We start from the raw sequence: 12,393 nt of genomic DNA on the forward strand, positions 1-12,393 counted from the left end.
CACACGCGCACGCTATATAAATGTGTGTGTGTGTGTAGCCGTTTCGGTCCAGGCTTTTAGTAAGCACTTGTCAAGGGGTGAAATGTTTTGGCATTTCTTCCCTGTTTCGAGGTGAAACGTTTCGGGGCTGAAACGTTTCACAGTGACGTTGGCCCCGCTAAGTCGCTAGGAGATTGTCTTGCATTTAGATAGTTACCCCCAGAGGCTCGGGAGAGAGGCCTTCTTGGGATCAAGGGAAAAGACTGACTTAGCCTTGACATCGACTCTTCCATCCCTCCAGAGTGGCAGGCCCCGATACTGGATCCTTCTCCTCCGCAATTGCTAGGAGTGTTCACCATGCATGGCATACCCCTGGCAGTTCATGGCGCAGAAGGTACTCGCTCAACTCACCTTCTCTATTGGGCTTCATGGCAGTCTGGAGAGATCAGAGATCCCCTTAGGGAACCTCAAGGCATGCACCTTGGAGAGGGTGAGGGTTATTGGCTTTCACGCACGAGTGGCACATCCACCCTCCACCGGCCAACGTGGCCAGAGAGAGACTATGGCGACTATGGATGTGGAGGCACAGCCTATTACGAGTCTCCAGCAAGACCCAGGGACAATGGACATGGCAGTATCCAAAGGACAGAGAGGAGTCGCTTGGTACCCCGTTCTTTGCTTACACTGCACGACTGGGCCGTAGGATTCACATGGCAGAGGTGGAGGGCACTCCAACAGCAGCAACACATTGGCAGTCACGAGGCCTCGCGCCGCATTTTCTCGTAGATTTTTGGAAGCAGCAGTGGGACAGCTTTCGGCCACGGAAGATCACTCCTTGCATGTGGCAGCTGGCACATAAGAGCTTAGCAATTGGCACTTGGTTGGCCATTAGGGTCAAACCAGCAATATGTTAAGAGGTGTAGCCATCCTAAAGAGCCTCAGCATCACTATCTTTGGGATTGCCCAAAGGCCCAATAGGTCTAGCAGAGGATCCTACACATATTCACTATGGATCGGGCTCCCGCCCTCCGTATTGTCACATGGGGCACTATTGCTTGGGCCACTGAGGCCACGATCATCATGTTGTACAAGAAGGAAGGCAGGGGACTAGCCCTTCAAGTCTCTCACCTTCATATTTCCACTGTGCCAGTTTCAGCTCCGCCTAATGGCCGTTGGACCCTAAGTTCTTGCCAGAGATGGAGATTTACAGTAGTATAGCCGCGTGGCATGCTCGATGCAACGAAGCCACATAGAAGGCACCCTCACCCCACCAGTGGAATCTATCCAGCGCATCTGGCTCGATATCATGCATACCCTCCGTGGTCAGTGAGGGCAGCTTCAGGGTGGCTCAGACTGCATGAGGAAGCATCGAGAGGCTTTTCTCAAGATCTGGCAACACGGTCCCTTTCTTACAAATAGAGGTGGCGAGCCCACTTGGCGTTACAGACCACCTGTGTGGTTATCCCCCCCCCCCCCCCCCCAAATGTATGAGATAGCCTTATCCTCCTAGAGCAGCCAGGCAGAAGAGAAGTGCGTCCTCCCCCTTTGATCATCTTGACTAACGTTTCCCTTTGGGGACGGATTTGTCCTTAGCCATTTTGGCTGTTTCTTGGTAACTAATAGAAAGATCTTTTTCCGGAGAAGGGGGGGGGGGGGGGCGGGGGTGGGAGAGAAATGAAATGAAATGATATATTAACGTCTTCAAAAGGCCAAAATGACATATGAGACCAAAAAGGTTACAACAATTGGTGGATCTGATACAATGTCTGTGTAAGAAAAGCTAAAAACAACTAACTGAAACTGAAATAACTATGAGGAAAAGTACGGTACTAGGAGCTCCTAATGGATAACATCTGGGAGGAAAACTCTAGCAACAAAGATAAGCATCATACACATCACTATCCAAAGAAGTCTCTCATCGGTCGATGGCGAATATCCTCAATGTCCTCCATGGTGAGTACTCTGACTGGACGTCTCCCATGCCGTGCTAGTATGGTCCTGATCCTCTCTTGTAGTCTCTGCCGGTGTCGAGATGGGCCTCTCGTCTTGGGGCGCCTGGACCGCCCCAGCTCTATAGCCCGATCAATCGGTGTACCTGTACTGCGGCTATACTCTGGGGCTAGCTGCAATGCCTGCTAGCCTGACTGCTCAATCTCTGGCCGAAAGAAGTCTGTAATCTGCCTCTGTAGGTGTCTCTCCCTCTCTGATCCCCTCCCTCTTAAGAGACCCTCTCTATGTCTACGAAGCTCCAGCAAGTATAATCCGAGGCATCTCTGATCCTGGTATCTCATGACTCTAGAAAGTGGTCCAAAACCCTCTCTAAACAGGCAGTGAAAACGGCCTCGTATCTCATAATATACTACAGTGTAACTCTGTCTCTGGCTCCATCTGGCATAGCTGACAAATCCTGGCCTCAGCTGGTACTCCTCTGAATCTGCCAGTCTCAATCTCTAGCTAGTGTGAGGATGTGCGCATCTGACCAATAGCACACCGTACCCCATGAGAAAGATGAGTATCCATGTAGCTGGGTCTAATCACAAACCCATCCTCCGTGAGCTGGAGAAGATGATCTCTATAGAAAGCCATCTTCGTACCAAGCTCCTGTGTCGGCTGTATCCATGTCCTCATAGTGTCCAGTTGAATCAAGTCCTGCCTGATAAGTTTGGTAATCTCTGCCCGTGTGAGAGAGAGGGAGGGTGCATCCAGGGAGTACTGAAATGGAGGTAGCCTTTCCATACTAAAGCCATGCAACTGGAACCAAGCTGTCATCTGTGCATACCAACATGATCCGTCTCCCTGTGATGCCAACTGTCGTGAAGACTCCAGGGCTAAGCGAGCATATCTGTCTCTAGGGAGAGCCCAAGTGCTATGTATAAAGGAGACTGATCGAGTGAGTGTCTCTACTACCAATGGGGGGGCAGCCATCTCTGCACGGATAATATCATGTGGTATGGAGGCCTTGACCCTAATCATCTGGGAAATCATAGAAACCAAGGGCCTCTCCATATGTCTCCATCCATCAGTGCTACCAGCTCGGCTGTGGTGATCTACTGAGGGTCCCCATATCTCCACTCCATACAACATGGCTGAAGTGACCAAAGTGTCAAAGAGCCAGAGCTTTGTTCGAGGTTCCTGAAACTGAACCTGCAAACACATCCTCTCTAGTCTCCCCAATGCTGCATAAGCTCTGGTCAATCTGGTCTCCGCTGCTCTCCTCAAGGAAAATAGTGGGCCACTGAAAACCACACCAAGGTAAGTATATGCATCTGTATACTCCACTGTCTCCTGACCATATGTAAAGGTGGGTACTGACCTCCTAACCCACTGTGCTGTGGTGTTAAACACCATCACCTTGGTTTTACCAAGGTTAACAGACAATCCACTGTCCTGTGCAAAGGTGTGCAATGCATCCAAATGACGCTGCATCCCCTCTGGAGAATCTGAGATCAGCACAATATCATCAGCATACAATAACAGCGGAATCCATGTCCCTGCTAGCTGTGCTCCTCTGTCACCCTCCCGCTCTACATAGTCTGAAACCTCATCCACGTACATCCCAAATAAGGTGGGAGAAAGGGGGCAGCCCTGTTTCACCCCAATAGTGGAGTGAACCATCTCAGATATACCCTGAGTAGTACGTACCTACCCCACAACTGTCCTGTATAAAGCCATGATTCCCCAAATCAGCTCTGTGGGCACTCCCATCTCCTGTAGTCTGCGCATCAGTCTAGCTCTCGGTACTGTGTCAAAAGCTTTGCGGAAATCCACAAAGCAACAATAAATCCTCTTGCCATATAATTTGCCCTCCTCAATAATAGCTCTGAGTGTCAAGATATGGTCAAGAGAGGAGAAACCTCTCCTGAACCCTGCCTGCCCTGATGCACGTATGCCCTCTCTCTCTGCCCATCTACTCAACTCCTGCTCAAGAATAGATGCATATAATCTAGCCAATGTGTGACCAATCATGATGGTACGATAATTCCCAGGAAGCATGGGATCCCCTGACTTGAAGATAGGCACAATCGTGGACATATTCCAAGTCTCAAGAAAACCCTCACACATGGCTCGGTTAAACATCATAGCAATAAGCTCTACAAGCATATCTCTGGCATGAATAAAGTGCTCTGCTACCAAACCATCATGATCATATGCTCTCCCACTCCTCATCCTGTCAATAGCTTTCCTTACCATCTCAGCAGTAAAGAAAGCACATGTCTCTGGGCATGGCTCCGATGGGTCTGGCAAGGGCGGCTGTCCTGCTGCTGTGTACAGGGATGCTGCATACTCACCCCAAATCTCTGTGGAGGTAATGGCTGGTGATGGTGAATGCTCATGGAATAGTCTACATGCCTCGCCTGAGTCCTGACTCATAAATAACTGATACAAATCCCTCTCTAACTGAGCAAGATAAGCCCTCTTCTTCCGTCGCACTAGGTGCCGGAAGGTAATCCGTGATTGTCTGTGAGTGGTAACACCCATGAGCACCTCTCTCTGTAATCTGATCCTCATCTCTCTGCACTCCTCATCATACCAACTGTTCTGGGGCATGTTCCCAGATCGTCTCCGTGTAGGCTGACTATGGGGATATGCCTCTGATGCTGCAGCATGAAGCGTATCTATCAATATCTGAGTGAGCTCATCTAATGGCCGTCCTGGCTCCTAGGCAACATAAGCGTCTGTATATCTCATCCATGTACACGGTGTCAGTCTCCCTCGTAAAGGTATAACGAGTGTGTGTGGAGACTTGTCCCAATGGAGCGGTGCTGAACTGAAATGTAAGAGTGAAGGACAAGATAGCATGATCCATTGCTATTCCAACCGGCCTAGTGCCTACCATAAAATCCTGAAAAGAGGGAATGAGACTGGGCTGAGCCATAACATAGTCCACTGTACTAGCACCATGCCTATGTGGAAAGCAAGTGAAACCGCCCGATGTCGGGAATCTCTGTAGGCCATTCAGGATGGCCAATCCATGTGCAGTCCCCATGTCTATCAAATACCGCCCATACACTGTATGTTCCTCATCCTGTGAGAGTCTAGATAGGCCCATATCCCTAACATCAAGCTCCCTCAACATCTCCTCTGAGGTATCATAAAATACTGTCTGGTTATGGGCGGTCCTGGCATTGAAGTCCCCCAGGAGAATGATGTCACCACCCCTGGAGAACTCCCAAATGTCATCATCCAAAATAGAAAAGGGAGACTGCCCACAATTGATGCATACACTGATGTACTAGGAGCAAAATAGCATATAGCAAAGTAGAGATATCTGCCCGTCTCTGCCCTCAGTCTAACCCATATGTACCTAGCCTGCTCATCTCTGCAGACTATATGTATCAATGGCTGTAGCTCCTCTCTAAACAATATTGCCACTCCTCCTGAGCCCCGTCCTCTATGCTCTGAACGAGTCTCCTGTCTACAAGCTGTCTCCCATCGGTATCCACTAACATGTGGCATGGACTGTCCAGGAGCCTGATGCGTCTCACAGTAGAAGATGATGTCCCTCCCAGTGAAACTATCCTCAAAAGCCCCTACATCAAGATGTAGAGATCCATTACAATTCCAAGTAGCAACTTTGAGTGTAGTCCCATAGGTCTCGCGCCGTCATGAAGAGCGCCTCTCCATAATCACCACTCTACCATCTCTATAGAAGGCCACTTTCCCATTCTCTCGGGCTGCCCTTATCTCTGGCATAACTTCTTTCATGTGGGTAAGTTGCGAGAGTGTGAGGTCATCTCCAAGAAATATTCCCGTCTTCTTGAGTGTAGGACGTCTCTTCAAGAGGTCCTTCTTCGCTTCCATGGAGGGGAAACGAATGATAAGTGCTCTCTCCTTAGAAGATTCGCCACCACTACCTTCTCTCTTCTTTCCCACTCTCCATGCCTTTGTGTGCGTGGCTTCAATGCCTATCATAGAGAAGAGCTCCTTGGTTTCCCCTTCCGCATCATCACGGTCTTTTAGACCGGACACTCGTACATGTAAGGCCCGGGTCTTCCTCCTTTGCTCCTCTTCAAGGGTCATGTTGATGATGGTGGGAGTGGGGATGGGTGGCGATTCTTTACCTTTCCCTTTCTTGGCGACCTCGATCCATTTCTCCACCTCGTCCATCTTCTTTTGTGTCTTTGTGATCACCTCCACCCATGAAGATGTCTTCTCTTTATGTTGCTCCTCCTCCTCTCGAATGATCCTCATTTGTTCCTTGATGGTATTCAGCTCTTCAAGAAAGGAGGGCTGAGAGAGAGAGAGAGAGAGAGAGAGAGAGAACAGCAGGATTTCAAAAAGCTAAAAGCTCAATAACCCAGCTGGGGGCTAATAATTAATAATAACCATGTTTTTTGTACTATAAAAGAGTACCTTGAGCTCACTTAAGATAACTATGAGGAATCCTCGTGGTAGAGATATCTACCAAGTGCATTGAATGTCAAGGCTAAAGGTAGCTCTAAGCAAGCACGCAGTCCAATTATATGGGACACCAAGGTGTGTTGTCTAGGCGAAAGCTCGCTCACGGAAATTTGGATCTAGGGCCCAGAGGTCTCTCCGCCGACATCCCAAGTATCCTTTTCACTGGTGTCTCCCATAAAGTACTTATTTGGCCCGTTTTTTAATTATTTTAGTTAGTGGTCATTGCTCAATAGTTAATAGATTAGTTTTCATTTCAGTATTATCATTGTCTTTCATGCTATTTTTGTATGGATGTTGATATTCCTTATTTTATATATATATATATATATATATATATATATATAGTAAAAAACGTGAACGTATTTAAAGTACTTATCTTGATTCGTACTTTACGTACGCGTACCGTACACGTACCATACTGCACCGTACCTAAAGTACTCAACCACTATGAATGGTCATCTCTTCGCAATGAATATGAGTATGAGAAACTCAAACACAAAATACCATAGCCTTGAGTTTGCAGCAGGAGAGCGGCTTCATAATCGTGGCTAGCTTGAATGTATAAGGTTGCTTCTTCTGACCAGGCAATGCACGGGCTCGCGGTTGCTAGGACACCCATGCGTACGTCGATGAAGATTTCCGATGGAAGGGGACCTATGGCTGGAGGGAGAGTCACTAGCCAAATTCTATCGCAATCATCAATCTCGGGTTCAATGCAGGTTAATTCGACCACAAAGGGTTCTTACGTACATGGTTTTCACACATCACCAGGGAAATAAACCACAATAGGGTTCTCAGGTATGTGCTTTTTAAATTTCAAAACAAACAATGCTTGAGCACATGGTCCAATGGTATGGGACACCAAGGTGTGTTGTCTAGGCGAAAGCTTGCTCACAGCGATCTGGACCTAGGGCCCAGTGGTGGGGTTCTGGAAGGGGGCCTATGGCTGGGAGGAGATTCACTAGCCACATTCTATCGCAGTCATCAATCTTGGGTTCGATGCAGGATAATTCAACCACAATAGGGTTCTTAGGTATGTGGTTTTTACACATCGCCAAGTAAATCAACCACAATAGGGTTCTCAGGTATGTGCTTTTTACACATCCCAAAATTTCAAAACAAACAATGCTTGGACCCCTATCCTTTAGCAAAAAAAACATACAAATGATGCACCTTGTTCAGTAGGCCCTTCACCAGCATCTATTGAATCGTGCCTAAAGATTCCACCCTGACCCACCAACACAGCATTTGGAGCTGCAGCAAGTGCTTTTTCCAATGCAGCTTTCCATTCTTCCAGATCTTCTGTGGTTTCTGCCTGTACATGAAGAAAAATAAAACTATCCTTAAGACAGCAAAAGAGAGCCAAAAGTTGAAATAATCATTTCACATTGCGGAAACTTAAATCCATCTTTGAATTTGACACAGAAATGTTGACGTCTGGGTATTCAAAAGCACAAATATAGCACTCAATTTTCCTGCACTTGAATTTAAAAAACAATTTTGTTGACTCAAAAAGCTTAGTTCATAATGGGGAATATAATATCAATAATACAAGAATTAACCCAAATATCCACAAAACTAACGTTGACATTGGCAGAGGGCATAATGCTACCATTAGAATCCTCCACATTCGAAGTTGAAATTCAGCAAGAGAAAGATTCTTATAGTTTTAACAGCCTAAACACTAAGTGAGAAACCTTGGAAATGCAGGACCAAACCGGTATGCATGAGCAGCAATTAAAAATTCGGCACAAACTACCTGAGCTTATTAGAAAAGTTAACTTTCTATTCGTACAAGTAAGACAAAAAATCACACTCACACAACCTAGATAACATTTTCAATCGTAAAAAGGGTTTCAGAAAGACATGGACTCAGAAGAAACTGCACAAACAGGAAAATACAGGAAACTGCTCAGAAGCTCACAGGATAACACACCCAAGCACAGACTAGCCTTCAGGAGCCACAATCCACCATGTTCAAGCCAATACAAGATGCGGTCAATATATAGATTTGAGTCCCTGCTGAGTGAGCCCCCCTTGACTTGAGAAGTGTGCCAACATTAGCAACACCTCTGCCTATGGGTCAACAATCTAGCCATTTATGGCAAGTCTAAATCTACTGCAGTGTTTGTAATGCCAATACCCTTCTTGCAGGCCTCATTGATCCAGCTAACCCAACTGCCTTAATTAACCTGATCGGACAAGGCTAACTCAAGTCTAGAAAGGTTCATCTTGTCTCTTGAATTGAAAGAAAAAAGAGTCCATCTGTTGATGTACGACATGAAAACAAATACGGAAGTTCATACATTCCAAAGATAGGAAAGCCACAAAAGAGCTCAAACAAGATTACCTATCCTGAAAGAGCTTGTCACATATGAGAATTTACAGTTATGTTGTCAACAGGCACATAGCCTAATGGTAAAGGGAAAGAATTGCTGGGTCAGGGCCTGGACCTGGGTTCAATCCCTGCTGGCGCTACACCTTGCAACCTCTGCTGCAAGGGCACCGTTTGGGGGGGGGGGGTGGGGGGGATGTTGCGTGTAGACAGGAACAAACTTCCCACAAAAAAAAAGAGTTTATAAAGCTAAATGCAGAACTACCCAAGAAAGGAAGTATAGTGCACCTTAAGAGTAAAGGCTCGCCCATCAGGAAAAAGCACAGTCAGCAGCTTCTTGTCTGTCCGAACAAGCACACTAGATAACACATGGTAAGGCTAGTCAGAAATGCAAGAGGAAGCTAGAGAAAATCACAAATCATACCCACATAGCATCAAGAAAAGTTCAAGAAAGAAGCTAAACCTTCCCGAATTGTTCAAGTCTATACCACCCAAAGCCAAGTTTGTTTCACCTCCTTTATTTGATGGCACATTCTGTAGCACAAAAATCAGTGACAATGTGTTCAGATAGACAAAAATCGGTGTTTCATTGCTGTGCATATTCAACGAAAAGATGATAATCCAAAAGTTCAACAGATTTGAGATCAATCAAAAATCTACAATAGGTTGCAGAAGTACTATTTGTTCATCAGTTGGCCAACCACACACATTGTCAACACTAACTTTTCAATCCTCCCCTGCCTCACATCTCTCTCGAGTCTCATTCCCCTAAGGCATGCTAATATATTTAGCCTCTCACCATTGCAGAAACCTGACCTCTTTAACAACTGGGAAACTTGCACTCAAACTGTTCGTCCTACATGAAGGTTATTCATCCAGCCATATAATTATTATACGTATATCAAAATCACGTCCCAAATGAATAGGCGACACAAATGAGTCCCATAAGTCCAGATATCATAACCATGACCCAAATAAATGGGCGAGACAAATCAGCCCCATAATCACGCCCAAAATAAATGGGCGAGACAAATCAGTCCCATAATCATGTCCCAAATAAATGGGCGAGACAAATCAGTCCCGTAAGTCCAGATATCATAACCATGGCCCAAATCCACTCTACCACTTGCACTCGGTATTGGTACTATGGCCACACAACTTGGAGAAGAGGTGGGCTTAAGCCCACTCTACCACTTGCACTCCGTGTTTGTTCACTGACCACACACCTTGAAGGAAGTGTGGGTAACATAAGATAAGAATCACTCCCAGGAATAGATATCCTGGAGGCTGGTGCTCCATAAACATTTCTGCTACACATGGTTTATAGGCATTTCAACCACCAATAGTTTTACAGGCATTTCGACCGCCAATAGAAATCCATATCCTCAATCTATGAGTTGGCATGCGCTCCATGAATCCAATACATCCCAAACTCCAGTAAAGGGAGCCATATCCGTATGATAATTATGTATACCATAGATACCAAGCTTTTCAACTATTGACAATGTTTCCTTGAAACAACTCAAGGCAAACAATTCACCCTCTCCTTGTATACACATAAAAGGGTAAGCACTTATCCAAATACATATTTGTTATACACAAAACAAACAACAATGGAAACGTACTTATCTCTTGTTTGTCATGAGTCCGAAAGAGATTGCTATGGGCTTCGATAGAACAACCCAAATACCAATAAATTGGTCCAGGCACAAACGCGACGATTGTGCTTCCAACATAGATTACATGAACTCATATATCCATATGCGAGGCATTCTTCTGCTCATGCTCATGATACATGTCTACTTCCATAAATTGATAGGCTCGTAGTGTTTAACTACACTAATAGCTAGTGTTTATATCCCCGAATAGGATCATCTTCACACGAGAGCATAAAAGAGCCAAGGCTCTAATTCCAATGTAACTCCATGTTGGGAGGCAAGGGTTTCACAAAACACTTGACCATTAATGCAATTAAACACTTAAATTGGCCAAAACCTCAAACATATGCCACTTAAGTCCAAAAAAACTATAGAAGAGAGCTATGCACATTTGACACCACGTACACGCCGAAATGGGAAGATCCCCCCCCCCCGCCCCGTGAGTATTTTATTACTCACGGAAAAAAATATCATGTACAAGCTTTGAGGGCCTTACCTCCCCACAAGAGATATCAGATTATCCATAAGAAACCATCATTTGACCATGCACACGGGCATTCATCAAAAGAAGCCCCAAAATATCATGAATGTGTGTAAACCACCTCTTTCCGTGAGGGTACTCATCTTCCCCGTCACCATGGGTCTTGAAGCTGCCATATGTGATAGAAAAACTCGCATCATGAAGCAAATAATGCTTCCACATATACCATAAATCCAAAACACTGGTAAAATACAAAGTCTAATAGCTATAAAACCGGTGTAGAACAATCCAAACAGCTTTCCAGGCACTATGAACAAGTTGGGCATTAGCACAGGCGACCAAAACAGGTTGGGCAACAACAATAGAGCTGGTAAAACAGGTACAGAATCTGGAACAATAGGTACATGGGCTGGTACAACAAGTACAGTCACTCAGCATAGTAGTTATAATGGCTGGTATAGCAAGTACAAAGGCTCATACAGCAAGCCCAATGTTTATCACTCAATAAACTCATGTTGCTGCTAGGAGGGAGGGAGCTACACTAAGAACAAACAAGCCTATATACACAAGGACTGTCAGGGAAAAGAATTTTGGATAACACTGTAGACACGTACAGCTGAAGCCAGAAACATTGTCACAACTCAAGCATGAGGCAAGGCCGTGATTGGTGCATTCTGATGCATGTTTAAGAAACAATAATGCTATCAGAATGAGATTTTCTCGTCTGAAAGAACTAATCTACTGAATAAACAAGGATCTGAAACACACAAAGAACTAAATGTATTGCATAAGCCAAAGAGAGCACTCACAAACCAGACAGTGGTAAGGCTCAACTGATGCGAAATTTCTGTATAACATGGTGAACCCTAACCCTAAAGGGATTGCCAAAAATGTGCAAAATATGTATAGTGCTTAGAGTTCAGAAGTTTAAGGTATAATTTTTTTTCCAAAAACATCATGGATCTTTTTGTGACACCATCTACTGACTACAAAAAAGGTCATGCTTTGGAGAGTTAAGTGAGAAACTTACAGGATCACTTTTGTAAAAAAACAAAGAGGTGCGTGTAAGAATGAACCAGCGCCTCTTCCATGACTTCCATCCCAAACCTGCAACCATTTCTTGTGTTAGAAATACGCAAATGTGCCATCACAACCCCAGTTTCATAGTCTCAATAATCCTTAAGTAGTACGTTAAGTAGAAGCACAAGCTTCATACATGAGCTTATGCTGTGGAAAGGCTACACATGTCATAATGAATCATATAATCACCACTTTGAGTCAAACTAATTATTTTCTGTACAATATCTTATAAAAGATTCAATGATTCATCAACCAAGTATATAAGATCAATAATTGGACAAGGAGAGAAACCCAAGCGACAACTTTCACAATACAAATAATGAGCATATAAATAGAAGCAGAAAGAGGCAGCAGGGAAAAAAGGGCAATGATATGTTGTATTTGCTTTTACTCCAAAGGGCCATCTATGGATGGGATACACAATATCTAAAGAAATGCTCTGCAACACAAATGCGCCC

At 45.0% G+C, this 12,393-nt stretch overlaps 1 protein-coding gene across 4 annotated transcripts in view; it reads right to left on the minus strand.

Moving 5' to 3' along the window:
- Positions 1-12,393, minus strand: part of LOC147636640 (rho GTPase-activating protein 7-like) — an 89,033-nt gene that overhangs the window by 63,104 nt on the left and 13,536 nt on the right. For all 4 annotated transcript variants that reach the window (XR_015266181.1, XR_015266180.1, XM_086800092.1 and 1 more), the window contains exons 3-6: positions 11,886-11,962; positions 9,180-9,250; positions 9,005-9,074; positions 7,555-7,696 (exon numbers count right to left, since the gene is read on the minus strand). Coding sequence is in view for 2 of the 4 variants with exons in the window: in XM_086800092.1 (XP_086656218.1) it covers positions 7,555-7,696; positions 9,005-9,074; positions 9,180-9,250; positions 11,886-11,962 (360 nt within the window). In the remaining 2 variants the exon portion in view is untranslated. The remainder of the gene's footprint in view (positions 1-7,554; positions 7,697-9,004; positions 9,075-9,179; positions 9,251-11,885; positions 11,963-12,393) is intronic.

This window comes from Cibotium barometz, chromosome 7 (assembly GCF_041138505.1).
Source record: "Cibotium barometz isolate CiBa-2024 chromosome 7, ASM4113850v1, whole genome shotgun sequence".
Classification (NCBI taxonomy): Eukaryota; Viridiplantae; Streptophyta; class Polypodiopsida; order Cyatheales; family Cibotiaceae; genus Cibotium; species Cibotium barometz.